The 23319-nt window shown below is 42.4% G+C and overlaps 1 protein-coding gene across 15 annotated transcripts in view; it reads right to left on the bottom strand.

The window, feature by feature from the left end:
* Window positions 1-23319, bottom strand: part of CADPS (calcium dependent secretion activator) — a 1625151-nt gene that overhangs the window by 1302003 nt on the left and 299829 nt on the right. For all 15 annotated transcript variants that reach the window (XM_085624714.1, XM_085624723.1, XM_085624709.1 and 12 more), the window contains exon 3: window positions 13319-13651. In XM_085624714.1, the coding sequence (XP_085480840.1) occupies window positions 13319-13651 (333 nt within the window). The remainder of the gene's footprint in view (window positions 1-13318; window positions 13652-23319) is intronic.

The raw sequence follows: 23319 nt of genomic DNA, 5'->3' as shown, positions 1-23319 counted from the left end.
AGCAACACAGCAAAGAAAATGGTATACCTCTGAAATTGTAGAAACATGGGGCATATTATCAAGACAGGCAATAAAATTATCGCCGCTTTAGCGGCAGAAAACTGCCTCTAAAACGGCGATAATGGGCTTGATAATATGCTCTATGGAATTCCAATTGAAGCCCATGTTAGATGTGAAGGACATTTTTGACATTTAGATATCAATTTATTGCAACATGAATGCTGATCAGGAGCATTTCAGTGCCTTAGAGAGGAACAACAATAATCCCCTATGGAAGGGAATTACCATAAACATCCTTAATTGTATTTTTAGGAAAAGCATTCCTTTGGAAAGGTGAAGGAAAACCAGTATTTTTGTATAGTCCTGCCAGACTTCAATTTCGTTGGTGTGTATTGCTGCCATTTCGGAGAGCACGATGATGGTCTTTCACTGCTTAAATATGGCAAATGGTAAGAAAACACCATATTTGACTTTTTAGTAAGCCCATAGCCACGCTGCAGAAAGATAGTACATGTTATAGAAAAGTGGTATGTAGCGTGGCCTTACAACACCCAAATGTGTGATCAAAAACATGGGAATAGGACCGAAAACGTTGATGTTTTTACATGCCCTACTGATCTGTTTTATGATTTTTAGGCTTGCATCTGACAGCAAATATATCAACTGTAATGTACGCTTTGGAGCCCACGAGATCCGGTTGCAAAGTGGTCAGAAGTGAAACATGGTATGTTAACTTACATTTTTTTAGATATGATAGGGACATCAAAGTGCTTTTATTGTATAGAACAGAGGCTCTTAACCTGTGGTCCAAGGACCCATGGGGGTGCACGACACTTACTCAGGTGGTCAACACTGTTTAAAATATTAACTATTTTTTAACAGAATAATAAAGTATATATACATTAAAAGATTCATGTAAAATTGAAAAATGTAAACCTTTCTACAAATATTTTTTTTAATTTTAAAATACTTTATTGATATTTTTAAAAAAAGGGAAAAAGAAAAACATAAAGCCTGTAACAGGGTTAACATGAGATATCTAAGGCAAAGTTATACATATACAATCATATAGTGTGGTTACTACGCCTATATGGTTAGCATGAGATTAACCCAGGTGATCAATACTTTCTACAAATGTGAAATTGAAAGCTAAAAATTAAGTTGGTATCCTTAGCTTGATTTGTGGGAGAAGCTCATGTACAGTAAACAATAGTATGGACAATAGGCGACCTCATAGCACTAATATGCACCAAGAAAAAGCATACATTAGGAGCAAAAAAGACAAAAAAGAGAAATCAATATGCTAGAAGCTTTCATATTGATTTGTATGTTAGGATTAAATTAGAATTTTGAAATACGTTAACTTTCCCATTAAAATTTACATTTGATTTTTGAATATCTTGTATGTATATTAAACGAAATATGTAATAATGTATTTATATAATGTATATGAATACTTGTTTCTATAGTTTTGTGTATTGTTATGAGGTTCAAATACCAGAAATTGCTTAGGTGGGGTTCCCTATTGTCCAATAGTCATTCATTGGAGGTCCCCAGAAGTATAAAGGTTAGGATCTGCTGGCATAGGCAATGGTAGCTTTCCAATTGCAAAGCTGCACTTTTTGAACCTGGAATTACCTAATACTTTTTGATTTTACTAAAATTGTATGTATTATACACAAGCATATAGAAGCTTTCAGCCAACCTTCTTCATCCATTGGCCCGTCATTGTGCATTCACATTTTTATGTCGCCCCCTACAGCATAAGGCATGGGGCAGAAGGTCAGCCCAATTCATCCATTGGCAAACTTCACTTTGAGTGAAAGCATTTTGCCCTATTACAAAGAGCATATCCATGCACAAACTAGTTCTGTTAGATAGCAGGAAATACTGTGGCAATGTGTTTTTTTTTCGGCCCCAATATATTATCACTTGTAACTATTTTTTTTTTTAGATTGATGAGGGCCTGGCTGCTTCCCCAAAAATGTAGTTTCTTAAAAACCATGAAAAAACCAAAACAAGCATTAACAGAACCAGACGGCTGGCAGACAGTGCCAGACCTAGTGGCTTTGCTAATGCTTTTTATATTTTGGGATAGGAATGTCTAGAAATGTTATGCAGCATTTTCCAAAACAATAAAAGTTTAATTCAGTGAAGATGTTTAACTTTTAGTATGTTTTCTAAAAATGTTGTACTTTATGCCTTTCTTGGACTGGAGATGAAACAGGTTTGTCCAGCCAGAAACCCCCTGCAGGGACTGGTAATTAGGTTTCTCTCTAGCCCAGAGCAATAGCTAAAACGTGTGAAGTGTTGCATACTGAGTGCTGTTGCTGCAGACAAGGACATTTAACTACTGGTGTAGATGATCCCAGGAACCAATCACCCAATACTTTGCAGATATATACAAGGAAGACAGTAGAGGTAAACAGTGGGCAAACACAAAGCCATGCTTGGCCTTTTGTTATCTCACTCCTACATCAAGGAAACAGACAGTTAGAAAGAGATTTTGATGCAGGACTTCAGAGTGACTGAATAGCACCTCACTACATGGGGACAAGGATGAAAGGAAATGGTTAGGTAACCGGTTTGAGCGAGTTTTCTTTTGATGGAAGAAGACTGTACTTAATTGGTATAGGTTGACTCAGGGAAAAGGCTAGGAAGCCCATGTTAAAAGAACAAGAATTTAGCTTCCATAGACATTTTCTGATAGAAAGCAGTGCTTACTAAAAGAACATATAAGGTAACAGCATGGAAATTCTGGCAAGGACACTTTGGTGTGGGTGATTGCGCTGATTAATAACAACAAACCCTGATTCTCTTATTATTGACTTTTACAATAACATTTCAAGAGGAAGTTTGGTAAATTCCAAACTAAACAAGATGCCTGTTTGGGGGCTTTTTACTCTCAAACAAGGGACAAGGGTCAAGGCATCTGAATAACTACAATGGTCTTTACAATCACGTTTTCTTAGAATCAGGATGGAAGTCTCAGTTGCCACTTTTACGGCGGTTTCTATCAATGTTGTGAAAGTTTGATGGTGGGATTTATCAGACGTGATGGCCACCCAAACAGGAGTTTGTTGAAAAATGAAAAACGAATAACCTCATGCCCATGGAGTTTTCTTCTACAGAGCAAGGGTTATTATCTTTTTTTCAAGTGTGCCTCAATGCCATGTTTTACCTAGTGGTGACGGACAGCAAAACAAAAACACATAAGGGTGTTATGTGTTAACGTCTGATAGATTGAGCTATCTCAAGCTATCGGATGAGTATGTCATTGACGGAGCAGAGTAGGCTCTATCAGCGGGTGAACCTTGAGTTTGGGGGGACAGTGCACTTTCTCTGGCAAACTCAAATTAAGCCCCTTAGTCAGGAATTCAACAGTATGCCTAAAATGGCCCATAAAACCAGCAGTTCACATCTCTATAGATCAGAAAGCAGCCAACATAGACAAGGTGCCACTTACTCCAATTACCACCTGAGTATTAAGTGGAAGAGATTCTTGATCCCCACAGAATCAGAAGGAAGTTACAAAATCTAGCGTCCTAGCATTACATAGACCTTGGGAACCCGAGTCAATTATTTATTGCTAGGATTAATCCAGTCCTTCCACCATCTTATCCCAGGCAAACCATGTCATGAATTGAGGGGATTGACAGGCACTTTTAAAGAAGGCAATGAGGCTAGAAGAGATTGTTAGGTACAACTATCCTTTTAGTTTCGACATTAACTTAGATAATTTTGGATTTACTCATGCACAGAAGAGAGAACCTGAAACTTTTCTCTGAGCATCAAATCTTATTGCTGATCTTTTGCATTGCTGTGACTAAACTTCTTGTTTTTAAATACTGGCACGCCTAAACTTCTTTCAGAGGTTGGTTTCTCAGTTGTTATTCTGTACCTTTACAGCATGGTGCCTTGATTTGTGTATCTTTAACTTGACTTACAGCATGTAATAACCATTCTAACTGCAGTCACTGATTCCTGGTCCTCACTGTGTGGTCAAATGAATTACAATGGGAATAGAAATTTGATTGATGTAATGTTAACTCCCATCACCTCTCAGGTGGAATAGAGAAGGTCCATCAGAAGAGAAATGGTAAGAGGGTTGGCCCAGAGTGCTGAATCAATTGTCATATGCATGGTAACTTACAGCCCATATTACAGTTATGCCTTTTCTGCTAAATATTGGCAGTTCAAATGTGCTGATATTTATATCGACCAAATCCTTGTTACTTAAAAGAATGTGCACCTTATGGTTGGCAAACAACAAAATCACCCCAATTATTGAGTCACTCGTAGTGAGGCCTTGTGAGTGTCCTCCAAGGTCTTATCGAATCTTTAAAAGTGCAAAGCTAATTTCTGATCCCTGTTCAAATGCTTGTATCACTCCTTTGCAGTTTTCCCCTGATATATTGGCAGGTCAAACCTGCCAAAAGTTATGGGTTGTTAAAGGCCCATAAAAAAGCCAAAACATGTAGAATCTGGTGTGTTAAATACCGATTCCGTGTGTTATGCATCTTTGTAAGATGAAAAGTCAGAATAGGAAGTATTTACCATATGTGTTTGTACCTCACTGTGGTATACTAACCCTTTTCCACCTAACTTGTAATGAGGGACTTAGTGAGTTCCTTTAACTCTGCATACGCCTGTTGTTGTTTACATGGGAGACTTGTGGCTTATTCACAGCAGAGGTTAAATGAAATATTCCTGCGAACAAACCCATGCTCAGAAACATAGCTAAACAGACTTTAAATGTATTGTCGAGAGAACGTTCAGCGGCCAACATGCAGCGCAAGCAAATACGTTCGACTGCACTCTGCGGTTCAAGGTCAACGAATACAAATGGATATGAAAAATAACAGAATCCTGAGCAAGCACTTAGGAACTGAACGCCTCATACATAAAAAGAACATCAGGGAAAATGGTCATTTTCTCTTTCCACAATATACCTTGTTTTTTTTAGCTAAATGTGTTATCATTCGTATTGCTTTAAGCCCTGAAGATGTGCTTATCATATTACAAAAAAAAAACAATTGGGGCGTTTTGACAATTAAATCGGATAAAAGAAAGAACAGGCTACGCTGATCTAACTCATTAGTTCTTATACATTCTACTCACAATTTTAAACATTCTAGCAAGGAAACAATGCGCCTTGACAGGATCAAATTTGCAATTCATATACAAATATGGCTCCGGCAGTGGCAATCAAAGAAAGACTTAATGACACAAGTATCATGTGTAAAGCACTGGTAGTCTGCTGCCTTTGTGCAGCTCGGCATTACCATCTGGAGCTCCTTGTTTTCTGCTGTCTCTAGATTGGAGATACAAATGAAGGACTTCTCAAGGGTACAAGCACTGCATGGACAGTGCCAGAGCAAGTAAAAAAGAAGGTGCGTAAACAATTGGTACTGCGGACGTTTCAGCAGATTGCACACATTGCAAAAGTCACTTGTTTTAACCCCTTCGCTGCTGCGGACATTCCGCTGCAGTGCTGGGGGGGGCAGGGGGGCAGCGCGGTGGGCCTGTGCTCATGACGGAGCCGCTCCGTCATGAGCCACAGTTGAGCTGTGCTCATGACGGAACGGTTCAGTCATGACTCCGCCCATTTGCGTTGTCGCCCCGCACAGGCGGGGAAACAGCGCCGCGCAGGCGGAGCGGCCGCCAACAGGATTGTCATGACGGAACCGTTCCGTCATGAGCACACGGCAACCGTGGCTCATGACGGAACGGTTCCGTCATGAGCGGGGAAGGGGTTAAAATAAGTGGTCCACTTGTTTTATAGGAAAATCTAGATACAATAATTACTACTTGTTTTTGTATATGCTTTTTTGGCAGGGTATGCCCAGACGTGGGTCCCTGGCTCACTTTGCCACTTGGATTCAAGCTAGCTTGGCTGATGAGGGGTGTTACCCCAAGACCGGTCCCAGGATGCTTGTTTCCGGTCCAGGGAAGACCTGACTTGGCAGTTTGGGCTGGACTGTTTCCACGAGGGACAGGGTCAAGACTGATGCGCATATGGCTGTGTCTGAACTGGGGTGGCGAAGTGAGCTAAAGAACGATGATGGATTGAACCCAGATCTGTGACTGGGGATGTGTTTCTGAAAAGTTTCAGCGCTCCGTCCATCATCTCCTTGTGTTTGCTTTGCATATAGCTCTTCATACAATAATTTAACCATGTTAAAGCACTGTAAATAAAATATGTAGCAATGATCCATTTTAACAGTACTCGATTTACCTCTGCTAGAATGATGATAGGTTGAGCCACAAGACCATGCTATGAAGACCTGGAACTCCCTACCCCTGTGCCTCAGGCAATCACCATTGTTGCCGCAATTCAGGAAGGACCTTAAGACCTGGCTTTTTGACTGAAGCGCAGACCCCCCACTTCACTCGGCGCCTTGAGACCCTCAAGGGTGATTAGTCATGCTTTATAAGAAACCTGATTGGTTGAGCCAGCCTTGCCAGTATTCAAACTCATGACCCACGGCTCCTCACAGTGGCCTAGATTTACTATCACATTGAGAGTTACAAAGTGACCGATAATGGCATAAGGCAACGCAAAGCAAAACATTAGTATTTACTTTCCTGCACAAGAGGTTTTTATCTCTGGAAAGATGCCTTTTTTCAGGGCAAAAAGCCTTTTGTGTTGGTTTGTGACAAGGGAGTATTATTGAAGTGTTACAGTGCATCAGCTATGGTTCCTGACATACCGCTAGATCTACTAAGATAGCCCGATCAGACTTTGCATCAAAAACCTATGCCTCCTTGAAGCATGTTCCAAAAGAGGAGAAATGGGTTTAATTATCCAAAAAAACACACACTGCATGTGTGCTGAAATTCATGTCACACATCCAACAAATGGTCTATGCCGGTCTACACATAGAAATATGTATTGGAAAGATATGCTTTCTGTACAAATCCGATAATATACAGCACACACTCATCTCTGTGAGGCTGTGCATAGCACATGGCACACTTTGCGAATGCCAGTGGAGGGAAAGACAGCAGCAGCAGGCCATTCTTAATACATATGACTCTGTGCTGCCTTTCCCCCAGGCTCTGCGCTGCCTTTTCTCCCCTGGTACAATGCAGCAAGTTTGGTTGCTGCACTGCATTGCGCAAAAATGTATTTAGTTTGCCTCAGCGAGTTATCAGCTCACTGAGCCACACTGCCCACTAAGATCCCTTTAAAGATCAGGAATAATTGAGCCCAGATACACATATTTGCGTTAAATATCAGACATGGAACCTGCTTACTTATCACTGCATTTCAACTGAGTTAGGACATTGGTTTCTATGTCTTCTAAAATCTCGATTTAAATTTAAACCATGTCGCTCTGCCTGCGTGTGAAATGGAGTCACATTTTCTGGCTACCACCAGAAGGCATAAATGATTAAATCGCCAAATTTCAGCGTGAAAAAAGCTTAGTCAGAAAGCAGTGAGACGTTTTAACTCGATTAGATGCTTTAAGAAGCAAATACTTCTGGTGGAGTCTACAATTCTTGCAGCATATCCCTGATCGCTTAATGGTTGCTTTGCTAATTGTCTTTAAATTTTAATTTTATCATGTACTCCAACATGCCCTGCTCAGGAGGATTTTGATATGATCATATTTAGACACAAAAATGACAGATGAACACTTCAAGTGCTCCAAAATTAAGGAAAAATATGCTTTCCAGCAGCTAATTGACTTATGTCTGCGAGAGACTGCAAAAGACCGGAGCATAACTCAGATAATGGAATTCTGTCAAAGAGCAATGACTCGGGAGACATGTTTTGAGAGTGGTTACCACAGCCTGCCTTTCCCCAGAGCAACTACAACAAAACGGGCTCGAATCACAAAGGGACTTACATGTAGTAAAGTTAGTCAAGGCGGAATCTCTGTGCAGTGCACTCTCTTCAGTGAGCCATGTGGATAATCCACCCCAAGTGCAGGGGCGGCTCCTCCGCTCAGACGGAGGAGCGTTGCCCCACTGCTTTCCTAGCAATGAAAAAAGGAAAAATAAAATTATAATAATGCAACGTTAATATCATTTTATTTTTCCTACTGCTGTGACTCAGTTGTTTCCTGCGGGCAGGGCTGGGCTCCGTGACACCAGAGCACTGCAGGGGGATGGAGTGTTGGCCCTCTACAAGTGCGCATGACTGTTTGGCTAGCCCGAGACGGCTGGCTAAACAGTCATGCACACTTGGCATGGTCTCGACCCAGACATCATTACAGCCTGGGTAGAGAACATTCCCAGGCTCTCAGTGCCTGGCTGAGCACTGAACCATGGAGCTCAGACCAATCACAGCCCTGCAGGCCACTTTTCTCTTTGTTTTTTTCCCTCTCATTCTCTAAGGAAATATCCGATGAGGAACAACAAGCGCCAGTACCCATAAATGAGTGCTGGTGGCCCCCAACGGCAACTACAGGATCAAATTAAGCACTGGTTAAACCGTCTACAGGACTTGCCCTTTAATCACCATCCCTTCATGGAGAGCAGGTAGAGTCTGCTTTCTCTGATAAGGATAGATTAGGGCATTTAGAGGTTCTGAGATGGTGCTTTTGACTGTAATCTGAAAATATGGAGTTGAATTTTAAAGGGCTATGTTGTTAAATGCTTCTTCATTATTACCGATTTGTCAGCAGAGAGGCTTGCTCATTACCAGCACTTAACTGTCAGCACCGGCACCTATGGCAGTCTGCCACATGGTGGCACTGTTTATCCTATTTACAGAGTAGCATAACAGAAGTTGTTTATAAATTCAATATACATTCAAAATATACATTGAAAATGACTAACACCCGCCACCCAAGCCATTCTAATAGTTTTGGTGGACTGGAATAGTCTGAATTCTCACACTTGTAGGAGTGTGATGGTCAGTAGGTGTGTTTGTAATGTCATTGGCAGCACTGGCAGGGGCAATAGGCGGGGCGAACGTAAGGGATACCTGACGAGGGCCCTGCTACTTACATTCTTTTCAAATTAGGCACTGACAGAGGGTGTGTTTGGGCTGAATGTTTTCCCGTTAACAGATGTATTCTCCTCATTGCTTCATCTTAATCTTCATTTCTCTATTAGTGAAAATGTTGGTTGAGCCAGCCAAGAAAGGGGACAGCTGCATCTCTGCTGGATGACAATCAAAGCTAAAGAGTTTAGAAATACCTTTGATTGGGCCATGCACTGGTGTTTTTATCTGATATGTTTCCCATGCAAGTTCATGAATGCTTACACTTCAGGTCCTAATTATGTAAGTTCATGAACATATTGCTTAAGTTGGCCATGTGTGGGATTTGGCATCCTGTTCTAGAGCTGAAACATGTCAACAGATTAAAAAGTTCATTAACAAACAGACTGCTATTACAAATTCAACAACCTCCAAAGAGACTTACAGTTAGGGTTTTGTCCACATAGGCATAAGAAGAAACACCTTTGGAATATAAGGGAATAACCGCTTAATGTCAGGGATCAAGACAATGCATGTGTATTCATCTTCCTTCACCTCCTACGACTTCATTACGAGTGCCTACTCCTGTTCCTGGTCCCTTCCACATTATTGGATCTACAGGAACACTCTAAAATCCTTTACTTTCACTTGGAGATTTCAACTGCTGAAAACAGCTGAAATCTCTGTGTGAAAGTACAGGGAAAATTAGGAATTTCTGGGAGAATCAGACCCGGAATTAGCGATTCTCCTGGTATTGTCTAATTTCTTTTTGGACTCTAAGGGCCCAATTTGTAAAGGATTATTGGTAACTTCACAGCTAGGGAAAATCTGGACCATTTACCAGCCACTCTAAATGAGAGCCTTAGTGGCTTTAAACCTGGTGCATCACAACTCCGCCACTAGTTTATTGTTGATCAATTGAAGGAGCAGTACTTAACTAGTTTATGAAGTTCTCAGAAATTCTCACACATGAGCTACGAATAGGATTTTACATCTCCCAGGCCAATAATATCTCTTGTGACAAATCACTATCGACAATTGTCCATATGCAGTTTCACATTTTGTGCATGGTGCTTGAAAAATGGTAAGGGAATACCCAACATTTCAAAACTGTCTCTCCGCCAGACCACAGCTAAAATGGAAATCATGCTGCTTTGTTTTTGGACTCCAATGTGCTGCTTTTTGACAAGTCCCACACCCGGGGCATGCCCAATACAAATCTGTGTTATGTGTAATCTTCGGAGTACCTTAGTATTTGATCATCCACAGGTAAGCAACCTAATAAAGAATGTGTCATTACACCTTTATGTCCTCTGTGGCCTACTCCCTTTATTGTTAACACTCCAGTGATTCACACTTGTCCCCACAGTGACCTTTCCTGTATTGACTACTGCAATGATATTTGTGGATCCCTCCCAACCAGAAAATTGGGGAGATTTGAAAAGTGATGACCAACATGCATAAACCTGGCACAGCTACATCCCTTTTTGTCTCTTGATGATAACGCTTCCCTCCCACCCCCAGACAGAGAACTAAGAGTTACCTTCTCAAATCAACCAGACACAATTGGAAGGCGATCCCGGAATTTATAGGGCATCTCTCTTTAGAAATCCCACCCTTGGACATTTGCTGCTAAACAGGTTTTAGGAAATGCAGAAAAGCTGAAAAGGTTCCATCTACAAGAATGTGAACCAAATTCTAGTATTTAATTTTTCCCACTTGCCTTCTTGTTTTTTCATAAATTTTTTTATTCTTCCCCACTCCTCCCATGAACATTGCTTGGAAGCTGCCATGAGTCAGAGAGTTCTATACAAAGCCAATAAATATAATACAACAATAAACAAACCAGAATCTTGCCTAGAAATTAGATCCCCGTTAGCCTTCATTTGGGACAAAGCTAGTTTTCAGTTCCCATATCTTGATAATAATTTGACAGAAATCAACAGTCTTCAATAACCAAGTTCAGATGATGGATGCTACAGGAGTTAGCTCTATTACCAGTTCTTTTCAATGCACATATTTTTTACATTCATCTGTATTTTGTACAGTATCATCTTGCACTTTTACATTGACAACAGCCAGATAGAGCTTAAACTTAAGAAGGATCTGGGTGACACCAGTGAAATTGCAGATTGGCTAAAAGACTTCCCAAAATGAATGCGAGTCAGAGGGCTTTTGAATACTGAAGGGGTACTTGTCTGCATTCCAAGCGGCAGTGGCATATACGCAACACATTATGCCTTCTATGAGGTGCATAATCTCTGTGTCACCTTTGACAGTGTCATGTCTGTCCAAAAAACCTCAAAAGATTATATACATAGTCTACCATCACCTTTGAGTTTTCCATTGGAGCCCTTGTACTTGAATCTTCCTCAGTATAGCTGGAAAAAGGCCATGCACCTCAATGATTATTGAAACTGAATTTACATGGAACTGAACTGGTAATAGTGGCCCACCCTTAAGCGTGGAGGGGCCATGCCCACACCTTTTGGGCATAAAGAGTGGCTGTCAGGCTGAGCAAAGGTTAGCCTCACAGACACTTTATTTTCAGGTCAGGCAGCCAGGAGCTTAATTCGCAAACTCCTGCCTGAGCAGAACTTTGCTGGGCTGGGGATGTGACAGCTCCTGTGGGTGTGACCTCTTCATCTCAGCAAATGTCCTTGAGGGCCTCCCCCGCTTGAAGGAGGAGAGTGTAAGTGATAGCCTCGTACCTGCATGCTTCAATTTTAAGCCCTGATGTGCCAAGGGCCGAGTATCTATCGCTGACACCTCATTACAGAGTGGCATAGGGTCACCAGTCTCTCTGACAACATCCTACTCTGTGAAAATGTAGGGACTGCTGCCTCCCCTCATTGGCTGAGGGGAGGCATGAGGGAAGGCAGCAGCCACAACTTTCTTGACACCTCTGAGGCTACCTTCCCCGAGAGCTGCAACAGGTAAGTGGCCTAACAAGTGCAGAACACCAAAACTGATGCCACATAGATCATCTATGTAGTAAAGCGCTCCAATCATCTCAGTGGCAAGATATTTCTGCGTTCAATTCGGTCAATGAGCAAGCAAACTACAAAGGTTTCTGCCTTACCCACCAATAAATAAGGGACACAACTAGGTTATCTTGCTACACGTTTCATTGAAATCCAACTACAAGATAACAGGCCTAAATTCTCCCTCCATAAAACTGATTTATCTCTGGTGTAAGAGACGTAAGCACTACACGAGAAAATCTCTTCACACCACAAACTCTTTACCCTGGAACTATTTTCCTCTTTACTGACTGTTGTGACCCTGATCACATGAAGTTCAAAAAAGTGATAAGTAACTTATTCTACATGTACCTAAACTCCAGCATCCCCAGGATCCACAGGCCTTCCTGCCATCACTGTCCAAGTGATTGAATGTGATCTTCACAGGAAGTCAGAAAATAAATAGATTAAAAATAGCTCTAAAACTATCTTCTTAATAGCTAATCAAAACTGATATCTCACTGAAATAGAAGTATATGGTTGGCGAAAAAGATATTTGCCTACCCGTCTTTCAGAAGAGCATCTTGTTCTGTGCTATTAATTAACACATGAGGGCACAAACAAGTTAATGTTAGTATAATCTATGGTGCTAAAAATCACATTCAAATAACTGGTATATAAAAATGTACCAGTCGATGTGACATTCAGTAACATATTATAATAACATGTGGGGTGTACGGGCAGCATATTGTAGTTTAATTTTCAGTCTAAACCAGATAAAAAATAGGACCAAACTTCAAAATAATGACATAGGTTCTAACCCTCAAGTATTAAAGGATATGTCATACAGTGTAATATGCATCCGATTCCCCTAATTACAGAGCCTGCGTACTATGGGAACAAAATATGCAGGTTTCAGAAAAAGTGAAGGAAGAATGTGTGTGTGAAAGAAGCTAACACTGCAGTTTGTCAGCGTCCTGATAACAGCTGTGCAACATAACAGTAGAACCTGTTCAACTTTAACACAATTCTGTAATTCTATTCCTACTGTAAAGAGAACAAATATAGGTCACATAGGATGCCCACAAGCACTTGTTACCTTCTCAAGATGGGCTTTGGGATCAACGTTGTCCCTACAGTAACAGATATTATTAAAGTAGAGTACAAAAAATCCCGTTTCACAGTAGATCAGTGATATGCAAATATGACTCATGCATATTTATTTAGAGAACCGGAACGCCTGACTGCATATGAGCCCTTGAGGACTATTTCTGGAATGTCAAGGGCAATGCAAAGCCTTGCATATGGAGACATAATCAGAATAAAGCAAGGCACAGCATTTTTTGTCTTGGTTTCAATAAATAATTCACTAGTGAGTCAAGAGCAAAGCCCCTCTAGAGAATCCTGCTAGGTCTCCTACCTGGCAAGCATTGTAAAGTAGTTGATGCTCAAACTTCTTGATCCCCAGGATCTGCTGGAACATTTCATAGAGCTGCTCCTTGCTGAGGATGAGTTCTGAAGCCGCGCTTGCCGTCATCCTAGCTTGCTGTTTGCGTGGATCCTCTTCGCCGCGGTAGATGGCATCGAACTTTGCCATCCATGAGCTCAGCACAGTCTCCTTGCTCAGACCATCAATCTCAGGTAGACTGCGCACCCTCTTCTCAATATGCTTTTTAAACACTTCGCGTGAGTCGTTAGCAGAGCAGCCACCGCTCTGTACCATCCGGGCAACACGGTCACTTTTAAGAAAGACCTACAAAAAAAGATAGATAATTTAGGAAAGATATTAGCCCAATAATAGCAAAGCAAATTAATCTATGCAACACTTCAACTATGCTTCTGCATTCAACACTAGATGTCCACTTTTTTAATACGGCATAAAAAAGCATTTAAAACAAATAAAACACTCCAAAGTTTGGCAAATAAGGAAACTGTTTTGAACATGTTATTTTAAAGTCTATTTCTAATATTGAAGGCCTTACATGAGTCAACAAGTAGGTGCTTGGTATCAACTAAATCATTGTTGAGTGGTTGAGCTGATTCAATGTTATAAGAAACAGACAATTATAGACCCATAACAATTACTCGCCCACCCCAACTGCAATCTGTATATACTATCCATGCTCTCCATCCATTGAAGCCAAAGTTGTCTGCAAAATGACTAGTCTAATGGACATGAGAAATCCGTGTTTGAGGGTCTCTAAGCAGTCAAGTTGCACTGGCTTCAGGGAAGATCACTCTGTTTGTCTAATAATGCCTTCTGGGGTTAGGGGGCCAACATTTCTTCAACCATATTCGAAAGATTATCAGCCTTCCTGCTGTGCTTAACCCAAGTTTTGCTGTGTGATCTCTAGTTTGGATGAGCTAAATGGGTTGGCTGAGCCTTATTAGCTGTTGCAGCATTCTGTCATTATGGCAAACCCTCAAAATAGAGATCTTTATCCTGATATAACTAGGGTGACAAAACTCCATTTTGGGGAAAAGTCATAATGAGAAGATACCATTTCCACACTGGACCTGCAGTTGGATCATGGATCTCAAGTTTGAATCCCATGTCTGACATAAACAAAAAATGTAAACTGAGGATTAAGGACCAAAAGAAGATAAGGCAAACAAGAAAAGAAAACAATCATTGGCATAGCCAATAGGTCTCGCCTTTGTGACCTTATAAGTGTTTAACCATGCAACAGTTATTGTTGGTGCACCAAGGATATTGTGCTGCATAACTAAATACTTATAAGGTCCCAAAAGCGAGACCTATTGGCTATGCCAATGCTTGTTTTCCTTGCAGCTATGATTAAAGCCCTCTGTATGAGGGCAGATCTGTTATTGATCCAGGAGCTGCCCAATCTAGGCTGAGCTAGATCTGTTATTGATCCAGGAGCTGTCCCATCAATACTTGGAGGCCTTCCTTTTTAATGATACAGCAACAGCACCCTCTGTATTCGGCAGTCTTATTTTGATTCATCTATACTCAGAAACTATTTGATTGATCCTACAGGGGTGCCATCCCTACAAAGCAGTCCTCTTGTGGATCTGGAAGCAGCCCCATCTACAGTCTACCAAACTCCATCTTGGAACAGCACCATCTGTACTCTGGACCCGTTATTGACTGAGGTGCTGCACCGCCCATGCCTGGCACCTACTTTCCAAATGTCTAACAAATGTGCTACTAAATAACCACATCAACATGCATATATTTGCTACTGCTACAAAGGGGTCTTTCTGGTGAATCGGGAAACAGCCGAAACCAAGCTGGACGCCTGCTTAATGTAGTTTAATGTACTGCCTCTGCTTGACCGACATTCTTATGCAGCCCTCCTGCTGTTGCTTACTGGGCCTGGTTTTTGTGGTTATAGAGAGCTACCTCATTATTGCTCTTTCAAATATGCCTTTCCAGCTTGCATTTGTGGTCTCGGGCTCCACCCCTTGCCATGTACTCCAGGTGGCAACAACTCTTGCGTGTGCTCTCCTGCCTCCCATGTATATTCTGCGACCCGTGAATGTACCAAGCAAAACTTGAGAGCTTGGAGTTGTGCTGCTTGAATGCTGAGAGACCTGTAGACCCAAGATACAGGATTTTACTCTTAACATTTACAAAGGCACACATGTATCCGTTTGACAGCGCCTAAGTAGCCCGTGGTGTTTGTGTGTGTGTGTGTATGCATCTAGTTCGGGCCTTCAGTGACTGTCACTGGTTTCATACTCCAGATGCACCACGTGTGGGTTACAGGGAGGGGGAAGAGATCCGGCCAGGTTTTAGCAAAGCTGGCTCATATCACGCTAGAGTGAGAAGGGAAGTAGGCGAGACGTCCAGACCTGCATTTATGACCTGCAGGTGTGACAGGGTTTGGTGGGGGTGAGGGGGACTGAGAGGGTGCCGAAAACTGCACTCCTGGACAGCAATGGGTAAGGGGTGAGGAGGGTCTGGCATGGTGGGGTCTGGTCAGGATGTCCACAACTTCATGTGAAGCCAGAGAAGGGGGGAGAGGTGAGGGCATTCAGGCCAGGGTCCCCAAATCTTCACTAGTGGCATGCAGGCCAGGGTATCCAAAACTTCACTAGTGGAATGCAGGCCAGGGTCCCCAAAACTTTACTAGTGGTATGAAGGCCAGGGTGCGCACAACTTTTTTATTTTCGCCCTTAACCTTCTCCCAGAATGGCTGCTTTAGGGTGTTTTAAGGCACTTAGGCATGGAAGCAAATATTCACTTTTTCAATAGGGGCGGTCCAAAAGCAATACTCCACTGACCTATGGAATGTTTATATGCGAACAGTACTTCTAACCTGGAAAAAGTCTGATGTGATTTTCTGTAACATAAGTAATTTTGTTCTACCAGTTTCAGGTGTGTTAAGCGTGTTTAAATAAAAAAAGACCCAGCTTTTTTTATTTTTTCATTAAAGAAGTGTGTCCATGTGCGTATGCTGGCGCACTGTAGCACGCCGGATTCCCGGCCTCCTAAATTGTGGACTTCACCGTATAATTGGACTCTATTGGAAAAATGAAAGCCTGGTACATAATATTTGATTTCAGCTGCCTTCTAAGTGCACACAGTGTTTGACAATTGAAGAAACGGAGTTGCTGTGAGGGTAATTAATTGGAGAAGGCAGGTTTCGAACCCTGTCCCCTGATCACCCAGTGGGCTGTGTGGTCCCAGACCACCTCTCCATACATACAGCTTTCAACTGGCAGACTGTCATATTTCTGAAGGCGAATAAAATTAAAATATACCAAGTGCTGCCTTGGCGGCCCTCAAACTTCTCTGGGAGGCATTGCCTTTGTAAAACACGCAGAGTGTAGTCAAAGGGCAGCTGCAAAATTGTGCTATCGCTTTTGAGCCGAGTGACTGCAGAATGCAAGAAGTGCACAACTCCTCCCTAATTGACCTTGATTTGCTTTCTAGTGCCAGTGCAAAAATGAAAGCCATCGAGGCAAAGCTGAAAATGATGGCAGAAAACCCGGACGTGGAGCAGCCTGGCCCGCCCACCCATTCATACTTCAAGCCGCCGGAGAAGAGGAGGGCTGGCCCATACTCCAGGAGCGGCTGCAAGTCACGAAGATGAGCACGAAGACACTCTAACAACATGGTAATACAAGCGGCTGCGAAAGTGATCGCAATCACGATCAAACATCAAAGCAGCCGTGGGGGGCCGCGAAAGTGAAAGTGATCTCGATCGCGATCACGATCAAACATCAAAGCGGCCCTGCGGCCGCGAAAGAGAAAGTAATCGCGGCAAAAGCAGCGCGCGCGCCCGCGCACATGCACTGTAGGTCTAGGCTGGCCTGGTAGCACTTTTTGGAGCCCTGTCAATAAGTCTCGCCAGACCAGCGCATGCGCTGGGTCAGGCGAGACCTAAACAGGGAGCAAAAAGGTGGTAGGGGGCTGGTGGTTACACAAGGAGAAAAAAGAAGAGGAGGGGCAAGGACATTATGTGCATCACTGGGGATAGGGAAGGTGGGTATGGGATTGGGTACTGTACATACCAAAAAGGTGCAAGGGGAGAATAAGGACTAGGAGATGCAAGGGAGGTCCCCCTTTAAAAAAATGAAGGACCCACTGAGTAGGTAGATGTTAGTGGAGAAATCAGGAGCAGGGTTGTTTGACCTGTCATCTTAGGGTGGCCTTGCCCCAAACGTTTTGCCTGCTTACCTCCTCTTTTTGCTGATTCTTTTTGTTGGCCTTACGAGTTTGAGCACTTCTACACTGCTGACCAGTGCTAAAGTGGATGTGTTTCTCCCCCAAACATGGTAATATTGTTTTTTACAGAATTGGCGTATTTTTGTTTACTTGTAAGTCCCTTGTAAAGTGGTATACCATATACCCAGTACCTTTAACCTAAATGCTACTAGTGGGCCTGCAGCACTGGTTGTGCCATTTACACAAGCAGCCATTTAACCTGTCTCAGGCCTGCCACTGCATGACCTGTGTGTGCAGTTTACTGCCACATCCACTTGGCATTTAACACTACTTGCCAAGCCTTAAACTCCCCTTTTATTACACATAAGTCATCCCTAGGGTAGACCCTAGGTAGCCCATAGGGCAGGGTGCTGTGTAAGTAAAAGGTAGGGCATGTACTGTTGAGGTTTGCATATCCTGCTAGTGACAAGCACCCACATCTATTTTTCACTACTATGAGGCTTACTCCTCTCATGGGTTAACATTGGGAATTCCTTAATACACTATTAAGCTGTAAATCCTGATTAGAAAGGAATGTCTGCATCACGTTTTATTTCTTTGGAATGGATCCAGGGCTGGGAACAAAAGACCTGTGTGCACTTCAAAGACCCTTTCTTTAAAGTCACCCCCACTTCAAAGGCACAATTGGGTGTAACTACTGGGTCTCTGAACCTACTAAGACTGTACACTATCGGACCTGTGAAGAACCAGGTCAGGAAAAAGGACTGCTGTGCTGTTACAAGGGCTACCACTCTGCTGGACTGCTGCTCCCGAAGATCTGCTCTTCTGCTCTGATGTGCTGCCTGTTGCCAGCTGCCTGATACCCTCTCCCCTGCTGAGGGAGGACTGGACCCATCTCACTTGAACCCAGATTGACTACAATAGCTTGCTGGCTTGCCCCTTGTTCTGATGTCTGAGGACCATCAATGACTTTATCCAACCATGAAACAGCACCTGGACTTCGCCATCTTTGAGTTCTGCCTTGCCAAGTGGTGCCAATCCAGTCCTGGGGCCTTGGAAGTGCTTGTTTCTGAGCTGATCCAGCAGAACTCATGCATCGAAGAATTTGCGCCTATCAGAACCAACATATCACCCTTCAATGTCGCCCAATGATATTGCTTCGACAGACTGTGCGGTTCGACGATGACAGACTGGTGGCTCAACGATGACAGGTTGCCTACATCACAAAGGGGTTCGTCAATGAGGTTTCCCTGACTGCACATTGCCTCCTCCGATCCTCGCATTGGGTCCTCGACGCCGCCACTTCCTCCAACCAAAGTACTTTTTCAGCAAGACCTGCATGAATCCTGTAGCTAGCCTGCCCTCCATCAGTTGGCCTGAACTTTGGATTTACACCGGTCTAGCATGACCAGATGTCCCCAGTTGGCACTTTATGAATCGAAGCAATAAATTTGGATTTAATCTTTAAAAAATCATAACTTTGGTTCTACTTATTTGATTTTTGTCATTTTGGACTTTTTTAGCTCATTAAAATATCATCTATTTTCTAAACATGTGTGGAGCATTTTTTATGGCGTTTTCATTGTGTTAATGTGTGTGGGTGTTGCACTAATACTTTACACATTGCATCTTAGATAAGCCTGACTGCTCTGTGCCAAGCTACCAGAGGGCGAGCACAGGTTATCTTTTAATTTGTATCTAGCTTACCTTGACTAGAGTGGTGGTTCTGCCAACCAGAAACCCAATTTCTAACAAGGGTGTAAGGACTTCTTGATTAAAAGAGTAAGGGCAGTACTTTATTCTGCTAGTTTTTACAATTTTAGGTTTCAAAGCTAACAACGACCTCCTGTTGCCGACAAGAGTCAACAATTTGAAACGAGACAAGAGGTTACATACTCATATGTTCATGCATGAAATTATTCAAAGCTTTACGTTTGTTACATCCAAAGAAGAAAGGTGGACATCTTTAGTGTCTTAGGACTGAAGTCTACCAAGTTTGACTGATTAACATTAGGATCCTCAACCACAATGGATGAAGCTTAGAATAAGATGGATGACTTTAGGTGAACATGTGCACCACGTTTTCAGTAATTAACAAAAAAAGTGTTGACTGTTAAACACATTTGAGAAGATGCCTGACCAGAAATTAAATGAAAGGAAACAGAAGAAACATTAAGCCATTGTCTCAAATAATGAAAGTTTGCATCTGTTCCCACTCACCAACATTCACAGTAGTATGCCTGGAATGCTGCACCAGGTGAAGTATTTCGGGCATAAAACTAGGAATGCCACGTAACATATCCCATGAGCTGTGCACATTTTTACATGGCATAGAATTCTACACAGTGAAAACAAAGTAGCCTGTGCAAAGGCACAGTTTTTTAATCTGTGAGGGAAACATTTTTCCCCATGAGCAAAAAGTCTTCCTCTACACCACACCAAATTTCGGGTGGTCAATTGGCATCCCATCCTCAAGTCCATCACTGCTCCAACACTAGAGTAAAATCTATGACCATTTCCAAAGTAGAAAGGAGTCAGATAAAAATGTGTGAATGCTTCCAACATAAATGTTTGTGGGAGTATCAAAAGTTCTAAGGCAAACCACAACTTGGAATGCCCACTCCCGACTCCTTGAGTGGGATTTATTAAGGTAGAGGTCTCTGTACTCATGGTGGAGACATCTGCAGTAGTAAATATACTATATATAGACAGAGATTTATAGAATATTTCAACAATAAACATGTATTTATGGTTGGAAGCTTTGAGAATAGGCACCACTGTAATTTGATCTTTATACATATATATTGCCCAATTCGACTTTGCACGCTTTTTCCCTGATTATGAGTTGTGTGGAGAGGAATTTCTGTGCGGAATTCCACGGGCCAGTGTTATTGCATTTAGATTTTCCAGGTGTGGGAACACTGGACCCAATTTTACTAGTCAGAAATTCCAGCTAGAAGTACAATCACATTGGGAAAAGGCTGTAGTGCAGCCCAACCCGGCCCCAGTCCCTCCATTACATTCCAGGGGAGCGCAGAACAGCCAACCTTGCCCAGCTACATCCAGTGATTCCACCTGTTTGCACAAAAATGGCACAGGGCTAGATCTCAATGCAAAATAACAAAATGAAAGTAAAACTAATATAAAGGTGTGATAGTACAAGCCTCTTCCATATCAACTTGGTACGAACATAGAAAGCAGGAAGGAGAAAAAATAACAATTATTTGTCTCACATCCAACCTTTAGATAATTGTATGCTAATACATTTTTACAGATTTAGCATACAAATTGCACTTTCACTGCCAACCCCACTGCCAACCCCCTCTCATCTAAGAAAAGTGTCCAACAGAGTGCAGCTTAGCTATTTTAAATATATCCGCACCATATAACATCAGTGAGCGGTACTTAAAACACAGGGACCAAACAACGTCTGCAGAATTTAGATAAGACTGGACCGGAAATATGTTTTTTTTTACCTCTGATATAAGATTTGAATTGCTGTTAATTGAACAAGTTCATTTCATTCCGAGGTTAGAAATGTCTATCAGCTCTTGCTTATTGCAGTATATATTTCAGATTCCCTTCGACCTTGTACCTCTTATGTCTACTCATTTTTTCCTTCATGTCAGGTATTCATTTTGTGTGCTTATGGTCCCTGCGTGAATGAAAACACAACTCTTATTTCTTTTTGCAGTGTCATTTAATGTATACATTTCTCTGAAGTAAATGGCATCATTTGATTATTTTTTTTAGGACAAACAAGGGTACCTGGTTGCTCTATGTGTTGCAAACAAATACAATTTACACCGCATTCCCCCAGTTAAATATTATCTGCTCTCCAAGACTTTTGTAAATGTTCCCAAATAGGCATTTACTTTTTTACTATTTTTCGCTTCATGCGTTATTGGTAGCCAGCTACAGTAATGTTGGTGAAACAAGGACAAATCCCATCTTAAAGGGCAGTCGGATCATTTGCACGCGACGTTCTTTGGTTGTGAGGAAGAGAGGTTGCATGTCATCCCAGTGAGTTTGCTTGATGATTAGCGAGGATGCATCTCTGAACACTGGCACGTGCCCTGGAGACCCACGCGCTCATGTTAACTCGTAGCCCCTCTAGTAAAACACCCTGACCTTTGGAGACACCAGCGCCGACGGTGGCATCCGAAGGCTTCAGAACACCACACGCATGCACAATGACTCAAAGCAGCACGGCGCCCAGCCTACCTCGGCAGATGCACCATGCTTCTGCAACACAGCGAATGCGCTGGGCACAGATTAAACTGGACAATTTTTAGATCTGTTTTCAATGAGTGATTAATCTGGTCGATGCATATTTGTGAATTGATACACTAGTTATATCAAAGGGGTGGTAGAATTATAAAACTATATTACCCTGGAAACACTGACACAGTCTCTCCATTTTCTGATTGGGCCTCAGTATGTCTTAGGTCTTGCTACAGGCAGTGTAAGCTGTCTGCGAAGGTGTGTTGTTACACACACACACACTCCACAAAAACACAGTACATTCCGAACACAGCGCATAACATAAACACACAGAAAGGAGTTTCAGATCCTCTCTCTTTAGCCATTGTCTCTTTTAGGTGGGCCTCATTTCAACATTGAATCAATGAGTTATCCCTCACAATTCAGTACAACCCGCAGCATATCGAGGATGTTCACATTTTATAATGCTGCATTTCACATCGGTGAGACTGATCAGAAATGAGTTTGCCTGCTGCCTCCTTCAAGCGACGGACGATGGAAGCAGGAAAGCCAAGTCCACCCACCTCTGCCACCAGGATGCTGCTGTGAGCTTGGAATGGGCAGGTGGGTATGTTGCAGTGTTGCTGTCTTGGGACAAGGTGTATGTCACAATGTCATTACCCTACAGAGACTTTCTGAGTCCTCTAAGTCAGCTGCCACTGGAGCGGGAAATCATGTGCCATTCATCCTGATGATACTGCCTTGCCAGTGGTTCTTTCCCTTCGCAGAGGCTGAGTGGAGCAACGTTTTTAGTACTTTATAGTGTCCTTCAACACCCAGCCTCCTTGCGCATTGGTGCTGCTTATCACTGAGGCATCAGTGTGCTGCGTTGAGGACTGCTGCTTTCCTGTGGAACGCGGGGAGCGGAGGGCCTGCTCCCGGGCTGCCTGCACCCTCCTGGTTGTCCTATTTCCTCCATCTGTGCTAGTTCATCTCCCTCCCCTTTCCGCTTCTTCATACTTATTTAGCAGAAGACAAGGCCAAGCTGCAGATTAATATATTCAATGAAAAGCAGAAACCACATATTGGTGGACTATTGGTATTATTTTGTGTGATGTGCACATACCGCCTCATTGGGCAAAATATGAAAAGCTTACATTTATTAAAATTAGTGCTATAGATTAATGTGGAATGAACCATAAACAACAGATCTTTGATGTCGTAATCCTTTACCTGCAATGTAGTCCATGCATCTCTATTTTGAAGTTTCAACGTAATGATATGTGTAATCCTAGGACTTTTTCCTCATTGACGCACAGAGCCATGTTTCAGCCCAGACTCAAACTTCTATTTAGGTCAATTTACAGACAATTTCATCTGTTTGGGAAACTATTGTTACCAATACCATAACTTAGTGCCTCAAAGGACCTCTTGTCATTGCTTAAAGTACTTCTGTCTTCACCAGGAAAGTGGGAATTGCTAATTTTCTAGGGCATGCAAATGTGATCTTTAAAAATAGCGGGACCCATTGGTTTTGTAAATGCGGCTTTAAACCTGCTAGCGCCTGTATCTTCCAGATA

The sequence above is a fragment of the Triturus cristatus genome, chromosome 9 (genome assembly GCF_964204655.1).
Source record: "Triturus cristatus chromosome 9, aTriCri1.1, whole genome shotgun sequence".
Classification (NCBI taxonomy): Eukaryota; Metazoa; Chordata; class Amphibia; order Caudata; family Salamandridae; genus Triturus; species Triturus cristatus.
The sequence above is the reverse complement of the archived record's forward strand: the minus strand, read 5'-3'. Positions and strand labels throughout refer to the sequence as shown.